Source organism: Malurus melanocephalus, unplaced genomic scaffold (genome assembly GCF_030028575.1).
Source record: "Malurus melanocephalus ecotype Western Australia unplaced genomic scaffold, MMel_1.1 scaffold_410, whole genome shotgun sequence".
NCBI lineage: Eukaryota > Metazoa > Chordata > Aves > Passeriformes > Maluridae > Malurus > Malurus melanocephalus.
In genome coordinates, this window is record NW_026623642.1 from 184,840 (window position 1) to 203,689 (window position 18,850).

Here is an 18,850-nt window from a genome sequence, read left to right on the forward strand (position 1 = left end):
GGAGCAAATCAGCCCCACAGCAATTTGCTGACACTGTGTAATAATGTCTGTGCTAGGACTGCACCACAGCACAGAGAGGTGACGAGTGGTGACACCACCACAGAGCTGTGTCTGTGTTCAGGGACGGAAACACAGCAGGAACACTGCCGGAATCACAACATCACATCTGCTCAGCTTTGGCTAGAGGAGAMTTTGCCATTCCCTAAACTCATCCATGGGCTGTAGCTCCAATGGCTCACACGGGAGACTGGGAGCTCAGAGGAAGCTGAGAACCTTCAGTTCACCTGATGAAAACGTTCTTCTCTCCATTATCTCATTAGTGACAGTAGCACACTTGTCCCACCACGCTGATAAATCAACACCGCTCTGTAGAGCTGTACAAAGTGAGTGCASTTAAGTCACTGCCAACTTTGTAAATATTGTCAGAGCACTGGGCTCGTCCAGCATCACCTCACCAGGCTTCTCACAGGAGTGGGTGCACACTCTAAAGCACATTTTCAACTTGTTCTACTAATGTGCCCCTGCAACTTAACCACGCTGCCTTAGTACTCCTCAAACTCTCCCAGYTGGCTTGTTCAATATTCAGCACTTMATATATTTAGAATTCTGATAATCTGGCTGCATGACTGTAAAATTCCTCAACAGTCCATTTCATGCCCAGCTTTTCACGAGCAGTGCTCGAYAAACTGCAGGACCGACTTCTTTGCTATTATTTGTGTTAAAGGCAAGCATCTGCTTCTCAAATCCAGCCTTAAGTATGTGTGTTCAAAATCAAAATGCAGGGGAGGTGGCTGAAGAGTCAGCAGCAGTGGGCTGGGAGAGCAGCAAAAGGTCTGTAAAGCCTCTGCCTGCATTCCTTGGGAGCCAAGAGTCTGGGCTAAATATGCATTCTGGCTCTGAATTGGAAGTTTCTCCCATATTTCTCATATAATCTACTTCATCAGGGGGAAGCAGTACTGATGGCCACCTCAGGGTGCTGCAGCCACGACTCCTGGTAAGGATGGCAATAGCTGCACCACACCAGGGAGAAAGGAGATGAAAGAAAATCCATTAAAATTAAAAATCCATTTAAACCACGTTAGAATCAGAGTGGAACTCAGTGTTTCAGTAGAGCTTCCTCCAGTTAGTGACATTACCCAAAACTAAGCCTCTCATTTTTTTGGTACATTTTCCTTTAGACCTTTCAATGCATAATATTTTAGACATAGAACCAATAAAAGAACAGTATTTTAAAACCAAATAGACACTGATGCAAAAAATCAGATAAATTAAAAGATCTGAACCACAATATGCAAAGACAGTGTAAAGGACACCATGACCCAGCTAACACACAGCAGAATTTCCTCTCAGGTTTTTATTGCCTGGAAGTTCAGATATTTTTTTTTTTCCTGTTTTGGAAGGAGTACGATGTTTTGGGGTGACTTTCTCTGAAACACCATTCAAATTTAAACCATCCAGTATATTACTGATGTTGCTCCTCTCCTTTCCCTTTTCCCTTGCAGATTGCATTATGGTACAAAAAAAAACCCAACAAAAAATCTTGTGGCAAACTAGTTTTCTGCAGTTGGTCACAATGAGCATAGCTTGGATATGATACATCCGTCTAGGAACAATAGAATAGCAAAAAACTGAATTATTTGATTTGAAATGGCAGACATCCTGGGATAGCTGTGGAAAAGCCATAGTTGGACATACTTTCTCTGGAAATATGTAAGTTCAGTTTAGTTGTGGGATGGGAGAGGAAGTTTTCTGCTGGCTCTTCATTTTTTTGGTATGTTACATAAGCTCCCTCTCCTCTTTACTTTTATAACAGCACATAAATATTTTATGAACTATGGGCCTTTGAACTGTGTTGCTCTGACCCGTTGACTGATTCTCATTTGCCTCTCTGAAATTGCATCTCAAGTGCTTTGAGAAATGCATCATCCTGGGCTGTCAAATAAAACCCAACATAAACCCCACAACAGCAATTCTGCTTGTTGCCAATGCTACAAGTCAACTCGGAGGACAGTAAATTTCCACTTAATGCTAATGGTGAGGTTGCTGGAAACATTGGTATTCAGCTATATTAAAGCTATAAAGTGCAAACAGCTTTTAATTCATTCTTTATATGCTTCTAGTTAGCCACCCCAAACAAGAAATAAGAAAAGGAAAAAGRGAAGAATAGCTCCTCTTTCCATGTGGAGTAATGTAAATCCTGATTTCTACCAGCAAGGTATGTCTGTGGATTTTCCTGCATATCTGGAATTCTGGGTGCCAGCGACACCCAGGTTGTTCCAAGGCAACCCCAGGCTAAAATCTGGTGCTTCACAAAGCACACAAGATTTCCGAGCATTATGGAAATACAAATATTTAATGTAAGGCATTTAACACAGCCCAAGGAACTATCCCAGTCCAWCACTGCTAAATAGGTCTGCATTAACTACATTTGCTAGAATCCTCCAAAYTTTTCCAGTTCAGGAAAAGTGCCTTTGTTTGGTTTTTCCCTCCCCCCTCCACTTCTTCCCATCTGTCTTCATTCTCATTCTTGCAGGATGAAACCCCATGCTTGAAAATACAGCCAATTGCAATTCTAGGATCTAAACTGGAAGGATTGGTTTGACAAGGAAATACCTCCTTTTCTTCTGAGATTACCTGCATTCCCTGTACAGGCTCTGAAATTGCCATTCCAACTCTTTCCCAGGTGGATTCCAAATTAAGATGTTAGCTCCACCATGATTTAGAGCACTTTCTTATGAACTAACCTCCTTTTTAATTCATTTGCTTTGGAAAAAAAACCCTCATCAGTATTCCTTCTGAGCCTATAAATATCCTTTGCATCAGCCACATTTAAGGGTTTTATGTGCTGGAATAAAAGCCTCTCTGGGTCACTGGGGTCCCTTACTGGGGCCATCACAGAATGATTTAGGTTGGAGGGGCCTTAAAGCTTATCCAGTCCACAGGTAGGGAACCTTTCCCTAAAATGGGATGCTCCAAGGCCATCCAAGCCCTATTATCACCTATATGATGGGTAATAACATAGCTACCTATAGCTAATATAGCTGCAGATATTCTGCTGGTAACGAATATGATACTGGCCCCAACAGAATTAAAAGCTTTGTATCTTGCCCATAAAAASCCCCAATTTTTCTTTTACCTGTCTTCTCTTGTGGTGAAAAGAAAAGGCAATTTTCATTCTCTCCTGGAATCTGCAATTTCCAAGGTGTGTTACTGAGACAGGAAAATGAAACATAACAAGAATCTAAAAAYGTTTAAAATTTTCAAGTGCCTGACTACTCTGGAGCTCTTGATTAGCCTATAGATGGAAGAGACAGATTTAAATTAAGCAGCTCAACAAATGGAATCACACAAAGCACGCTTTGCCTTCTAATAAACCCCCAAAATGCACACGCATTATTTCGTRCTCTCACCAGACAGAATGATTTCTCCCACTCACTCCCTCAGGAATGTGCTTAAAAAATTCCAYTTCTCCCACCTTAATAACTCCTACTTCCAAAGTCTGTCCAGTTATGACCATGGTTTCAGCTGCTTTTCAAAAAGCATTTGATGACCTGCAGACAGCTCATTTTCTTGAACAGAAATGAAAAAAATGAAATGCCTGCACATTGCAGTTTTGCATCCTAAAGCAAGCTAGCAGCTAAARCAGCAAAAAATGCTTTTGAGACCCAAAAAGCTGCAGTGCCCATGGTCCAGGGACTTTCTCCAAGTTCATGGTGACAATCACAGAACACAGAATCACACTGTCTCTCCCAGGAAAAGTTTTGCTCTTGGCTCAGGCAAAGGTTGGCCTCTTGCTTGCCTGCCCTTATCACCCACCTACCCCAATTAAGACACGGTTTCATTCTTTCCTGCTTCCTTAAATAATGGATGGATGAGGTGTGAATTCAGAACAAGTGCTATCAGCAAATACACACGGCCTGGGCACGCTTGGTTTTTTCTGTACTCACACCCGAGTGCCATAAATAGGTGAAATYCTCTATTTCAGTGAAGGAAGCAATCTGTTCTCTCCCTGTCATGTTCCATGACACACCAATCTCCAGTTGTACCACAAAGACATAAACCCAGCAGGGGACAGAACATGGCAAGGAACACACAGTTCAGCTGCATTTAGGATTTCATGAGTTGCTGTGGGTGCATTTCTCTGCTTTCCATGTATTTCCTGTCTTCAAGCGCCTACTCCTTACCTAAGTGGACTGTCTGGGTTTATTTAGAKTTATTTAACTAAGCAAGTTATTTCAGAAAATCCACACTTTTATTTCTAAGTGTTATATCAAATTATAGCTTCAAGGGAATGGCATTTTGTGTTTAATGAATTATTTCTGGTTTAACCATAGCAAAACTGCATCTATTAAGTAAAATCATGTAAATAAGGCCTTCACTAGCTCCTAAATTTGGGTTCATCTAGATAGCAGACCAAACATCAATGTGAAAACAGACTAATGGAAAACCATTAGAATAATGGAATCACAGAATGGTTTGGAAGGGACCTTAAAGACCATCTGGTTCCAACCCCCCTGACCTGGCAGGGACACTGAGCATGTTCCACTCCTAGTCCCTGATGATAATGGAGGATCTTGGGCTTGACAGAATAGGAATGCACAGGAAAACATGGAGCACACTTTCCCACACAGGTTAGATACCTTCACCCAGCACAGGGTGGGAGATGAAGTATAGTCACTGGCCACCTTTGGCAAAAAGGATAACATTTAAAAATTTCTTTTACATTTAAAATTACATTTTTTGAACTGCAAGAACCACTGAAATAAGTATTTATGCTGAGTTTTTTGGGGACACAAACTGGCTGCAATTAAAGCATTGCTGTGAAAGCCCAAGTTGCTGAAAGAGKTCTTTAAAAAATGTTTCTGCAGGAAAATAACTTCAGTTTGGATCAGGGTACTATAGACAGACCAAGTTTCTCTACAGCATCAGCAGCTGATAAAGCCTCGAGCAGACGGCAGAGGGGAAATATTTTAATTCCATTCCTGCCTGGCCACTGTTGTACCAGCACCAACTGTTTCAGACACTTTTGCAGAGTGGTAATATTTGCAAGTGTTTCTTCAAAAATGTGCAGGATTTAATTCCAAGTATGCAGGACTGTTTTGACACAATTTATCAACTGCTCCCAAACAGAGTAGGCTTGGAGCACACTTGTTCCATTTGCTAMACTCAAAATTTCCCTCGTGCAAGCCAAGGGAATTAGGCTAGACAAGGGTGGGGGTTTTCCTTGCACACTTTTGTTGTGTTTTTTTAAAGCAAACTACCTTGGCCACGCACACTGGTTGCCAGAAGACTGAGTTCACGTGAGACAGCAAATTTACRTTCCACAGAAGAAGGAGCAACAGAATTACTCTCCAGTAATGCCAATTTACAAAAAGAAACTGGCAATTTTTAAAATTTATATAGTATTTTGTATTTTACTCTAGCAAGGAATTATTTTTCCTCCCTTCTTCATCATAATCCATGGGTTTTTGGCAAGGAAGAAACTCTTATGCACAAACAAGGGCATGTACGGTTTATTCCCAAAACCAAAGTCCAGTTCACTGATAATGACTGACAATCCCATTTTGCTGGACATGATTCAAAAGCAAATAAAGGTCATAATTYTAATAAAAACCAGTATTAGCTATAGCAGAGGAAACACCTGGAGCGTGCCTAATTGGCCATCTCTAATCTTTGAAACCTAATGAAGCCCCAGCAGTMATTTTGTAGGAAATGTCCTTGCTGTTAAACACCATATATCTACCCCAAAAGACTAGAAAGCTTCAAATGGTCTTTTAAGAAAATGTATTTCTGTGTCAATGCCAATTAATTAATAAAATTGGTCTTTGCTCAGCAGAGAACTCTGAATTTTAAAGAGCACAAATGTACTTGTGTTTTTGAATACAGCTGTCTATCGTTTCCTGGCCCTGCTGATATGACTTATCAGCACCTTGATCTGCAATAGAGACCATTTTTTTGTGATGAAATATAATCCAGCACCTTTATCTCTTACAACTTGTAAAAGATAAATCCTTCCTTGCCCATTGTCACAAGTCCACAATCAATATCCAAACCAGGACAGCCTGRATTCCCAGCTTGTTCCAGCCTTGTCCTGCCAGCCTCAGCACAACACCACAGCTACAGAGAAGGTTCTGTCTGCTCTTTTGGGAAACTGCCTGCCTCATTCCCCCTGGGAAATACCAAAACAAATGAAGATGGAACAACAACTTTATTGAATACCTGCAAATGACACCACCAACAGTCCAGCAGAGCAGGATGCACAACGGCACGGCTCATTGACATTGGAACACCAAAACTCGAGATCATTATTTAGGTTGATGAACCAGAAACACGGAGAAGGGAGAACAGGAATACCTCAAAACCAAAACAAAACCAACACACAAACACCCAAGAATGCAAAAGCCCAAGGGTGAAAAAGATATCATGAAAATGACATTTTACAATGAGAAAAAAGACATTTTACTGTGAGGGGGGTGAGGCCCTGGCACAGGTTGCCCAGAGAAGCTGTGGCTGCCCCATCCCTGAAAGTGTCCAAGGCCAGGCTGGAATGGGGCTTGGAGCAGCCTGGGACAGTGGAAAATGTCCCTGCCCATGGCAGGRGGGTGGAACTGGATGAGCTTTAGGATCCCTTCCTACCCACACCATTTTATGATGTCTCCGTATGACTTCTTTAACTAACCCTGAAAATTCATTTCACAAATTCAAGTCGTAAAATGAAGAATCTGGGATAAATATATGTGAGCTGCAGGCTTTTTCATTCTCCAAGTACATCTGTGAGGAATWAGTAAAAGCAATTGGGCTAATTACCTTTTGAGTGATTATTTTCATAGGGGTTATGACTATATGTTTAAGGTGAAATTTATACAGATTAAATTCCACTACCTGTTCAGACTGTGAATTTGCACTTGTCAAAGTGCTGCACTGCCTGCTGGAGAGTTGAAATTCAAAAGGAAATTGAATTAGAGGAATAACCTGACCCAAACAGGAGGCAATTCACTTACAATAACCACAGAGTAGTGCTTTTGGGGTGGAATAATCAACGGCACAAACTTAGTTTCTTGCAGAAAAGAAGATCTGGGGCTTGCTGGCAGCCCAGCCTAAGGGTGTGAAAAAAAGCATTGCCTGGTCAGGATAAGGGGTTAAGGAAAACATGAGAGCCTGCTTTAAGTAAGGCAATACAACACAGGTTTCCCAGGTCTGTTAAAAGAAAAGAAAATGCATTTGCCTCATATTCAGACACTCAGAAAGGGGACAGAGCTCCAACCTGGCTGCAATCATATCATGGCATGGTCCAGCTTGAGCAAACCTCGCCCTGTGCTGCACACAACGTGGGAGTTCTCACAGGAACGAGCCCATAAGGATGATCAGCTTGGTTTAATTGGCAGATCACAGCTGAACYGGTAAAAATAGTACAAGATCTGTTGTTCTTGTGACATTTCCTACCCATCAGCAGTGGAAAAGCCTCAAACATTCTGATAAACAGACGCTTTGCACAGATTTTCTGCTGAGGTAAATTCATGCCAGTAAAGGAGTTGATGTGATGCCTTCCAATTACTCAACTGTGAAAATATTTTAGAAACTTTGGGATTTAGAACAAAATATCAAAGMAGGACTGGTCAAACTTTTACTGGAACATTGTGTCCTGTTCAGGGTGACACTTTTCAATAAAAAATAGGCCCAGATATAAAAAGTCCAGAGGAGAACATTAAGGGCCATCAGATGTATATAACACAAGATTTGTGAGGAAAGATGGAAAGAACTGAATTTACTCAGGCTGGAGAAGRCAAGAGCAGAGATGTGATAACAGACTCAGATGTACAGGACATTTATCACCTTTTGTAGCAAAGTAAGTTGTTCACTTGAAAATTGCCAACAGATCAGAGGCTTAAACYGCAGGAGGAAAGATGGAAGTTTGTTTAAAAGTTATATAACTCAAATTACAGCTAAGACTGCCTGGGAAAAGTGTGGAAATCTCTGTTGAAAGTTTTTAGGAACAAGCTATTCCCACAGATTTTAAAARTATCTTTTAATGATTCCTTGTAGAAGGATAGACTAGGTAAATTATTAGGATTTTGCAAATCTTTGTTTTCTGGAGTTTTCTGTGGACACAAAGCAGCAAATGCCACTTAGTTCTCTCTGTTCTGAACCAGCCAGAAGCAAGCTAGTTAGCACAGGAGCTGTACAGGGAACATCCAGAGAGCACCATCCAGTGAGTCCTGCTGGGAATCTCTCCAACACAGCCCATAAGGTGAATAATGCCTATGTATCATATCACATCACTTATCATATCATGTCATGTCATATCTAATTAGAAATCCCTGAACTCTTTCCAAGTGCCTTAGGTTTGGGTTTTTTCCAAACACTCTTGGGAGTAGAACAACCTTTGTAAAGTTCCTGCTCCTCCCTGATAGAATCAACTTTTCTACTTTTAAAATACAATACTGATGGAAAGCTACAAAACCAATCATTTATTAGAAAAATCTCCTTGGACAACAGGTTTTTAAACTGTTYTAAAATATTTTCAAAACTGTGCAAGGAGTATTAGCTTTTATACCCCTTGAAGTGTATTTACAACTTCGATCAGCTAATTAATCTAGCTTCAAAATATACTGATAAGGCAAGTATAAATAATATTTCCTTACACATACAAAGCATTATGCATGCCCTGGTAACTGAGTAACAGGAACATAAATTCTGATGGTATCTGAAAGACACATCAAACTGCTCTTCAGCCAAAAAATACCTGAAGAATTAGAGAGCTACAGGACAGGGTGAGAYAATTGTTTCTTGTGGAGAAGACTTGGTTTGGCTTTTCTTCTGTGTGGTGCTGGAGACAGGATAATGGGGAAAATGAAGAGAATGGATTTAAGYCTGGCAGCCAAACTGATTGGCCTTGGAAGCACAGAGAAAACGCCAAAAGGACATCCTGGTGGGCTGGCTCCAGGAAAGCCTGCAAGAGGCTTGGGAGGCTGCAAATGTTTAAAACTAATTCTGGAATGACCTGAAAGGCTTGAATGTTTTCTGGGSATAGTGTGAAAAAGGTCAGAGAGGCATCCTGAAGGATGGGAGGGAAAGACTGCACAAACCTCCAGTATTAATATGGATAGAATAATTTCCTGTGGTTTTCCCCTCGAAGGATGGGAGGCTGAAGAAGGAATTGGCAGCCGGGTCAAGTTAATAAATGGCCTCATTTTCTAAAACAGATTACCAGAGAAGCACAAACCAGGCAATAGCCCAAGAAAACTGGGGAGGAAAGAGATTGCTCACCGCTTTGCCCCTTGCATGACGGGCACCCTCACCCCACAGAAGGGCTTCCCAAAAAAATAAATGTGGGCAAACAAGCCCAAGATCAGAAGGTAAAATCTTTGTCATCTGACTGACTGCTTGAGCTGYTCCTGCTGTTTCTGACCTTAGATATATTTATTAAGGAGATCAATAATTTGCTAAGAAACAGCAATGTCCCCCAGACCCCCCCCAAAACCCAACTATGACATAAAATCATTTAATACAGAAATGCTCCACCCTGWTTTTTTCTTTTAAGATTTCTCAGGCTGCATCTTGTTTATAAAGAAAAACAAAGCAGAGTAGGTCACAAATTCCATTTTGCATTACCATGACTCATCAAAATACATGTTTTTGTTACCAAAGTGAGGTATGACTCAGATAAATGGAGGATGCATGTTGAACGTTGGTAAGAATTATCTTGACATCACAATTTTTCAGATTCAGAAAAGACAAGTCATTGTAGGAGTTAACAGCTGGAATTCAGGCTATTAAACCCCAGTGCATTTCCAAGTCACATTTAGTAGGAAACATAAAATCAGAAGATGGTAAGAATGGAGAGGGCCATAAACCAAGCAGCAAACCCTCCAAATATTTTGGGTTTTGCCCAGAGTGCTTATACAGAGGGAGCAACAACACAGAAATAAGTTGTTCCTTCTTTTCCTCCACCAAGAGTTCTATCATGACAAATCAGAACCATAAAATATTTTAGGAMTTAAGAATTAAACAGACTGCAAATCAGAATTAACATGGAATGATGGTAGTCAAGTATGTTCAAAGTAGAAAAAATATGCTCTTAAGAGAAATCAGCAAACAGACTGAAATACCTTCCTATGAAGGAAGGTSATTGAAAACGGGACCATGGAACAAAGTTACTAATTAAATCATTTGGCTCATCAAAAGAAAAAGAGAATTAAACATAAAAAAGGTCATGAAACAGTTTTCTTTACTAAAAGTGACAACAGTGATAAAGTTAGGAAACTCCCTAACAGTCAGGATTCCAATTTCTTGAACACTTGGCAACAATTTTTTATTTCCAGGAGGAAACAAACAATAAAGAAGAGTTTATAAAGTCAGCATGTCCCTGCYGTGTGATATAAGTTGGCAGGAGACCTAATTCAGCACTTCCAGAGGTCCCCTCAAACTCTGTTTTCTATGACTTTATCAAATTTGATCCACAACAACTAAAACTGAATATATAAAATGTGCTGGTAAATATTGTTTTGACCAAGTTTATTACATCCAGAGAGGTACAATTTGTGAGGCAACAGTATCTCTATTAGAGTATATTTAGTCTGAAGATACTGCACTGCTTCCCTTATCTTGAGACTAATTTTCTCCAATCCCTTCTGCTTCCCATTTTCCTCAAATTATAGTGTTTCTTCAAATTTGTAATTTTCTGCCTCTTCAAAACAGAAGGGAACTCATTTCTCATGAGAGCTTATTATCACAGAGATCGCCTCTAAAGCAGTACCTTGGTACCCACTTGTGTTCTATAAATGCTAAGAAAAATTACATAATGTTATCTCATAATGGGAGAAAATTCTCTTTCAGGGAAGGAATGCCTTAAAATGYATAAATGGAGATAAAAGTAGACTGAATCAGAAAATGGACACAAGAGATTTCTCTAGAAAACAGCCAATATTCTGATAAGAGGAYGCACTGGAATTAAAATGTACTCCAAAAAGCTGAATTAATATTTCATTTTTTTAAAAAAAGTAAAATAAAAGCCAAAGTAATTTAGTTGGAATCCTGCATTTACAATCAGATTGTCRTGATGGTGAGAAAGTTGCCATGGCACAAATGTCCTCATTAACTAGGTGTTTAAGTCCAAGAAAAATAGGGAATAAGTTTGGTTTCTACATATGAACTTTCTGCCCCAAGGTTGAAAAGAAAGGCTGTGGGCCCACAACATACTTAAGATATTAATAATGTCTACTTTAATGCTTCTTATCTAATASAATCTCTGCAGAGATGCATTTGGGAAGATAATTTTGTGTTCGAAGCAGATAAAAATGTACTTAATTATCCCAGATTTGTTTTCCAACTCTGGCAACATCCTGTCCCTCCAACCCAGAGCTTGATAATATGTTGATAACAACCTGAATTAATAAGCAGGTGATAGCTGACACTGCTAATTAATATATTACAACTGCAGTTGAACAAGAATGATGAAACATATTTAACTGCTTCATTATGAGCCAGCAGGTAAAATAAAGTTCCCTATTTAAAATTCTGCAATTTCATCACAGACCACAAAGCTATTTTAGTCAAATCTCAATGGTTAAAACACCTTTTGTATTAATCCTTTAAATTTGTTACCCATTAGGGTTGTCTTGGTTTCTTTCTGAACTTTTCCTGTTCATTCCAGCCTCCCAATTTACAAGTACAGAGGAAGCTGAGGTCAGCAGCCAGGTCTACTGGCTTTTAAGTGAGAAAAATAATAAATTGGGCAGCTTGGATAAAAAGCTTACTGATACAGAGAAAGCTAACACATCCTACACAAGATCACTCACACAGGCACAATCTTCCTTTGCCTTGTGCTATTTATATTAATTGGAAAAAGGCTGGTGAAATTACCTCCTTCATTCTGGAACAGACATTCTAGAACGGAGCCAACTCATCTCAGCATAGAAAATCTGACTATGAATCAATATAAAACCAAGCAAAAAATATGGGGGGAACAGAAAATCTCAAAGATTGATTTAGAATCCAAATTGCAATAAAAATTTGAACTCTGCAGTAAGACACACACAATTATGAAAACAACCCCCTGGGTCTGGTATTATCACCCACACAAGTGGCAAAGAGACAGAACAGATTTCTCCCTTCTTCTGACCTTCAGCTCACTGATCTGGAAAATCYTTCTCCGAAACCTAAAGTCTTTTAATGAAAACATTAATTTAATTTGTCCCATTTAATTTGGTCTAAAGCCTTTGACAGGAAAGCAAACCCCATCTTCTCATTTCCAGTTTTATTTTCCAACACCCATCTCAGTTTCTCATCTTGATTCACTTAAAGGGTCTCATGAAAAGTGAGAACTGAATAGGAGTCCACTGCCACCACTCATTCAAGCATTCAACTTCTTGTCACAGGCAGCACTGTGTATCATCAATTACAAAGTATGTATCAGGAACAATGCTAAAAGAGCTGAATTCCTTAATTATTTTAAGCTTAACTTTTCCATGGAATATAATTCCCCTTTTACAGCTGAAACAAAACCAAACCACAGGATAAAAGTCTAGAACAAACCCTTTGGAGTAGTGGTAATTTACAATCACAGATTTTCGAAATTTATTTCCAACTGTATTTCATTGGAAAATGAAAAACAAAAATCAATTTCCACTATACACCTAGTTTTAGATGCCAGATAATGCTGTTTATTCCATGCAACAGACTTTTACTATCAAACAGTTTTCTTAGAGGCTGCCAGAAAGTGAAGCAAGAAAAAGTTACCACAACCTGTACTACACTTGGCTACTTTTTATCCTGATTGTTTGCTTGAAGTTTCCTTTCCAGTCCCAAACTCCACAGGCTCCTTTGTGCAGTCAATTAATAATTACAGTGATATGGACAGACCCCTTATACCCCAGAGTAGCTCATTACCTGGATCTAATTTTCTGTTGAATAGAGGAGAGGAAAGAGAGGCTTTAAAAAAAAAACAAGAAAAAGAAGTTCTGGCATACAATTATTTACTTGTTCTCTGTGTGTTCTTCATATATATGCATGTATGGACAATGTCATCTTAAGTGAAAGACATAAGAACATGGAAAAAGATACCTCAACATCTTTGGCAGCCGTCCCATGAATGGTCCTGAAAGAAGTCAGCAGAAATAAACAATGACATACTCAAAAAGTTATGAGGCCTAGGGGGAAAAATCTTGAAAATTTCCAGAGAAAACGAGGATGCAGAAAATAGGAATTTCCAGGAGAAAACTGAATTGAAACTTTCACACAGTATTTTCTCTCAGAGTGAATGCTGAAATAGTTCCTGGCATTTACTAGTATTTTATTCACACTGTCCCTCAGAAGGCCTTCTGTAGTGAATCTGTACTTCAAATGAGGCACAGATGAATCCGAGCTGGAAGAGACACCATCCAGCTCAACYCTTTTCCCCCAAAACAGACTCAACTACATGATGTCATTCCTGACATATTGTTCCTAATGACTGCTGGTGGAGAAACTCAGCAATTTGTCAAAGCCAGCTATTCCAGTGTTTCACAATCTTTACACTTGCAGGTTCTCCTCTGATCTAACCTGAATTTTCCCTACTCCAGAAAGCCCCTCATTTCTAATATCACCTATCATGACATGGAGCACACTTGATGCCCTTTCTCTGCACAGGTCTTGAAATACTGGAGGATAACTTACCATGTCTCCTCCCATTTTTCTCTTCTTTAGACTAAACAACTCCATTTTTCTGATCCTTCCCCCAGTTATCTCTCTGAAATATCAGATCACCCTTCTCTGGACTCTCTCCAATGATGCACACGTTGCTCTTGGAGAATGATGCCCAAGTTTGGGAAAAAGTGCTCCAGCTGTGGAGCAGAAAGGCCCCACATTCTCACAAACACAACTGCCTTTTTTGTAATAACATGACATTGTTGACCTCATATTCACTGCATGATGCACTGTAATCCCAGCTAGTTTTCTAAAGAAATACTGTCTAAGGAGCTGATTACCATCCTCAGCCTGTTAAAGTTCTTCCTGCTTCAGGAATTCAGTGCAGCATCTTTTATTTATCACTCCTGGCCTTGATTCTGCTGCTTTTCAGATTATTTCTCTAATTTGCCAAGATGATTTTCAGTATCACTACAGTCCCCTAATGCTGGCAGGCCCTCCTATCTTTACAGCATATTTAATCAGGACATTTAAATTTCATCATCCCAGTTCTTAATGGCAACACTGATCAGAATTAAACTCAGGACCGATGGCTGCCAAGTCTCTTTACTCCAGAGCAGATAAAGTATCAGGTCACCTCTCGGTACTTAAGGCTGATATTCTGCAGCCCTCATATTTTGTTAACTACAGAACAGGGAATACAGCTAATGGAGTGTTACATACGCTTCCCAGTACCCCGTCAAGGCTCCCAGACCCTTCAYTGCAGCTCAGAGCACAGCAGGGAACTTCCCAGTCACGCACCAGTGTACTGGATCCTTCCCCAGCATCACACTGCTGCAACTGCTGCAACTGCTGCCTGGGCCATGAGGCACCCAGGAGGCAGGGAAAGAGGAGCTTTACCAGGAACTTGCATCCCTCAGAGCAAAGTATTTCTGTTTGCTTCAAGTCTACTACACTGCTTTCAATTCAAAGTATTTAGTCCACTTCTGTTTGCCAAAAGAAATCTTAGTTTGCTCAAACACTGTAATTTTTAAAGTTGAATTAGGTATCACTACACAGGGATGCCTGAGCTATATGCCTAACACATATATCTACACAAATATGTGTTTATAAATATGTGGTATTTCTGAATTAGGTAACAGATATAATGACTTATATTACAATAATACTCAGATATGCTTACTGATTATACAATCTATTTCTGTCTGCTTTGGATCAGCAAATTCTCAATATTCCATTTTATCCCAGGGGAAAAAATTTATTTATTTCAGAGTTTCTGTATTTCCCAACACCTTCCATCTCCACATTCTATCCACAGTACAAAGCTCATTCCTGAGATTAGTGTAGGGCTGCCACGACTCAGAAAAGGAGTTCAGATTCCCAGAGATATGYAACCCCAGCTGAGCATCAGATTCTGCAAAGAGAGATCCCTACTCCTGAATAGACGCAGAAACTCCCAGTGGCCCAAATGGATTACAGTGCACAACATGGTCCCAAGGCTGTAAGGTTGATGGTCAGCAGAAAATGGGGAGCCTGGATAAGGAAGCAGGTGTCTAAGTATCACCAGAAACATTTACAGCAAATTATGTCTGGATTCCTTCTTATCAGTCAGCATTAATTGTCAAATTCCTTTGCTAAATTAAGTACTGCTCCAGCAAATACCACCACATTGCATAATGCCCTCTACACAGAATTGGGGCAGCTACCSTAACAGATGTTTGTCTAAGTTTATAGGCTTTCAGCCAGGTATCCCATTCTGCTCAAATAATTTCACTTTTGAGGCAAGTCTGTTACTTTCAAGAAGCAAACAACCACAAAAAATACTGTCTTACACGAAACAATTCATCTGGAGACAATCAATGTCACTCACACCCAAGCCCATSGATGACCAAAGGTTTGGTGCAGCTGTAGGACATCGCAGAGGTCGGGCAGTGTCCCAGGGCTGCCCAAGGCAGAGCACACCCTGTCACCCAGGTCCCTTTGCCATCCCAGCTGTGCAGCTGCTTCCCAGAGCTGCTCCCTCACCTCCTGCATGGCCCCAGCACATCTCACTGGCCCTCAGCCACTGGCTCACGCCTTTCTTCTCCATTCCCAAGGCTCAGCTCAGCTGCAACCCCCAGATACACACCCAGAAATAAAGCCCAAAATAAAAAGCAGTGGAAGCCAGCCCTACTAGTGGCCTAACACCCATAGTTTTGGATGCTGAATGGGGAAAGTCACAGCACTGTGGGAAAGCAAAGAATGAAAGTAGCCAAAGCCTCACACACAGGGTATGAGAAAGCAGACAGGGAATCAGAAGTGGTCAGCATGACAAGCTCACCAGCTGCCATGCTGTGGTGCAGCACAGGGGGGAAATATTAATTCTGCCTCTACCTTTGACAGGTCCAGCCTCCTTCCCTGTGCTCATTCACACACAGGACAGCCACCAGAAGAAGGGTCTCTTTACTAACACAGGCTATGTAGGGGCTGCCTTGAGACCTGTGAAGAAATCGGGCTGCTCAAAGTTTCCTCTGAAATGGAACTGTCACTTGGCAAGCTGAGTCAGTGCTCCCTCATGACAAGTCCCTCTGGATTTGACTGATCCAGCTAGGTGACCCTCTGACCTAAAGATCCCTTCGGACCTAAACTCTTATTTGATACTATGTTAAGCATTAGGAAGTGCGGAACATCCAGCTGATCCTTCAGCAGATGTGCAGGTTTTCAGCCCAAGAAGTAACAGCCCTTGTCCTGGATTAGAWGTGTCCAAATCCTGGCATTTTAATTAAGACACCTCTTGTAAGAAGGTATTAAAAGCAATTATCAAAGCATTTATCTTTAGCCAGAATGGAAACATTATTCTCTGAACCTGCCTTGTGAATACTCTCCCCAGCCTATTAACCCCCCACCCATCCCTCTCTGATTTCTCAGTCATGTGAGATAGTTCTCTCTCTCCAGCTCGTTTTCCCCTAAAGTAGAACATATTAAAAAAAAAAAAAAAAGCTCTAAGGGCTTTAAACCAGCAGATTAAGAAAATAAAGATGAAGTACAAGCAAATTTCTTTTTTCCTATAAAAGGTTCCAAAACCAAAGCAGGCAGATTTGCAGAACCATTTCCGCCTGGCAAGCCAATGAAAAGAGCAGGGTTCCTCAGAACACATCKACCTTTTACTGTATTTAAAGAAGGATCAAAATAGTTAAAGAGTTAGTGTTATACTTAACTGTATTCTTTTTCATGTTTRGACAAACTCTGCAGCCTCCAAGAGCCAGAGCAGCACCCTGGTTCCACTGGAACCCGGTCATCCCATTCCTGCAGCTGCTGCGTGAGTCACTGCTGTGCAGCRTGACATTCATTCCCTTTGTAAAGCCCTGCTTCCCAAACCATCCTCCTCAGAAAGCTGCTGGCTACGTGCTGCTGGCCGAGCTCCTGCCCTCCAACTGCTGCCTGCCCTTAAAGGCAACCAAGATGCACCGAACGCTGTCCTGGCACACGTCTCCCTTGTAAGCTGCTGCTTCACTTGCCGCAGGGCAACTCTGTTCTTGTGAATGAATGAGTGTCTCGAAATAACTTCTGAGACATAGTCTGCACAAAAAAAAAATAAAACCAAAACAAAAACCTGGTGGAATTCTTGCTCTAGATAACGTGTCAGCTCTCCATGCRAATTTCCTTGGTCCAGCAAGTCTGGGAACTAGACTGAGACTGGGAATTATCTCCAGCTCTACCATATGGAGATGTAAGACACCAGGTCAGTTGCTTGTTTTATTTAACATGTGTTTCTTTTACCAGCAGTATTAACATTGTCTTGTTCCTGTTTATACTTCAGGAAAGGAGAAAATAAACTTTTTTTCCTCTCATTTTGTTTTGCTCTTTAAAGAGTTCCCTACTCCTGTCAAAGGGAGTTAAGCTTAACAGAAACAAGGCAGTTTTGTTCCAGAGTAAATGTATCCACACTTGGAGCTATTTGGAAATTGTTTCTTACAGTTCAAACGCATAAACTCTCCCCCTTAATACTCATTAACCTTCTGATGTAAGAAGGCCCTGAGGTTGGGTAATTATTTTGTTAACAGACCACAATATAACATTTTTAAGGCAAAGCACAACACCCACCCCGTGCTTTCACCAGTTAGGTGAGGCACCTATTTTTGTGGTTTATGAATAAGGTTTGTATTGTTTGCAAAGTGACAAGAGCGATGCCACAGCGGGGAGGGTGCTGAAAGAGCCTGAATTCCCCATGCTCATTCACATGTGACACACTAGGAAACCACCTCATAAATTCAGGATAACCCTTGGAGAGAACTCAYGCCAAGACAATGTCAGTGAGATCTGTGACCCAGCAGCAGTGAACGCAGAGGGGAAAACACAAGGCTGGCACTTCCCTGAGACTACTCCTCCTCTGAGTCCCTTGGAAATCACACAGCAAAGGGAAGCTGCTCACTCCCCAACAATAGCGATGCGACTTGACAACCAGCACGTCTGTTAGTGATGCTGTAACCACGAATGTGCTCTGCACTCCGCGGGGCAGCTCACAGTGCTGAACCCTCCTGCCTCACTGGGTGACAGCTTTATTGCGCTATTTCAAACCTATCACAAACCCGTTCCATTCAAGGGTTTGAAGGGAACCAGAGAGGCACCTTCTGCCCATAGGACAACCCAGAGGCACACCGGTCAGGTTCACCGGTGCTCTTTCCAACAGGGACTGCATTTAGGCTGAAGAGGTGAATGATGAAGTAGTCACAAACTTACTTTCCAGTGATCAATTGGCTTCTGGATGGCGTACACATGGGCTGGACATAGTAGTTCTCCAGCTTGACCCCTTCGGCAGCCAGCTTGTCCAGCGTGGGCGTCCGGATCTCGGACCCGTGGTACCCCACGTCCCTGAACCCCTGATCGTCGGCCAGGATGAAGATAATGTGCGGCTGCGAGCGTGGGGCACCGGCCGCGGGTTCCTCTGCCAGCAGGATCCCCGGCGCCTCCCCGGCACCTCCCCGGCGGCTGCCCCAGGCCAGGTAGCCGCAGGTGAGGAGGCTGAGCAGGGACAGCCCGGCCAGCACCGCCGCCACCATCCTCCCSGGGCTGGGGCGGCGCGGCCAGCGGCGCCCACCGCGGGCCATCCACCGCGGCGGSAGGGCAGAAAAAGAGTAACGAAAGSAAATAAAACAACAAAACCCCAACAAAGCCGGGCGGCCTCAGGGCGGGCAGCGCCCGTCAGGGCTCCCGCCGGGAGGGGGACATCCTCGTCACCCCAACTTCG

At 41.6% G+C, this 18,850-nt stretch overlaps 1 protein-coding gene across 1 annotated transcript in view; it reads right to left on the minus strand.

The window, feature by feature from the left end:
• The window catches only part of ARSJ (arylsulfatase family member J), a 33,496-nt gene extending 14,652 nt beyond the window's left edge, over positions 1–18,844 (minus strand). The window contains exon 1 of the mRNA XM_057379500.1: positions 18,343–18,844. Within this exon, the coding sequence (XP_057235483.1) occupies positions 18,343–18,710 (368 nt within the window). The 5' untranslated portion in view covers positions 18,711–18,844. The remainder of the gene's footprint in view (positions 1–18,342) is intronic.
• Between the last annotated feature and the right edge of the window lie 6 nt (positions 18,845–18,850).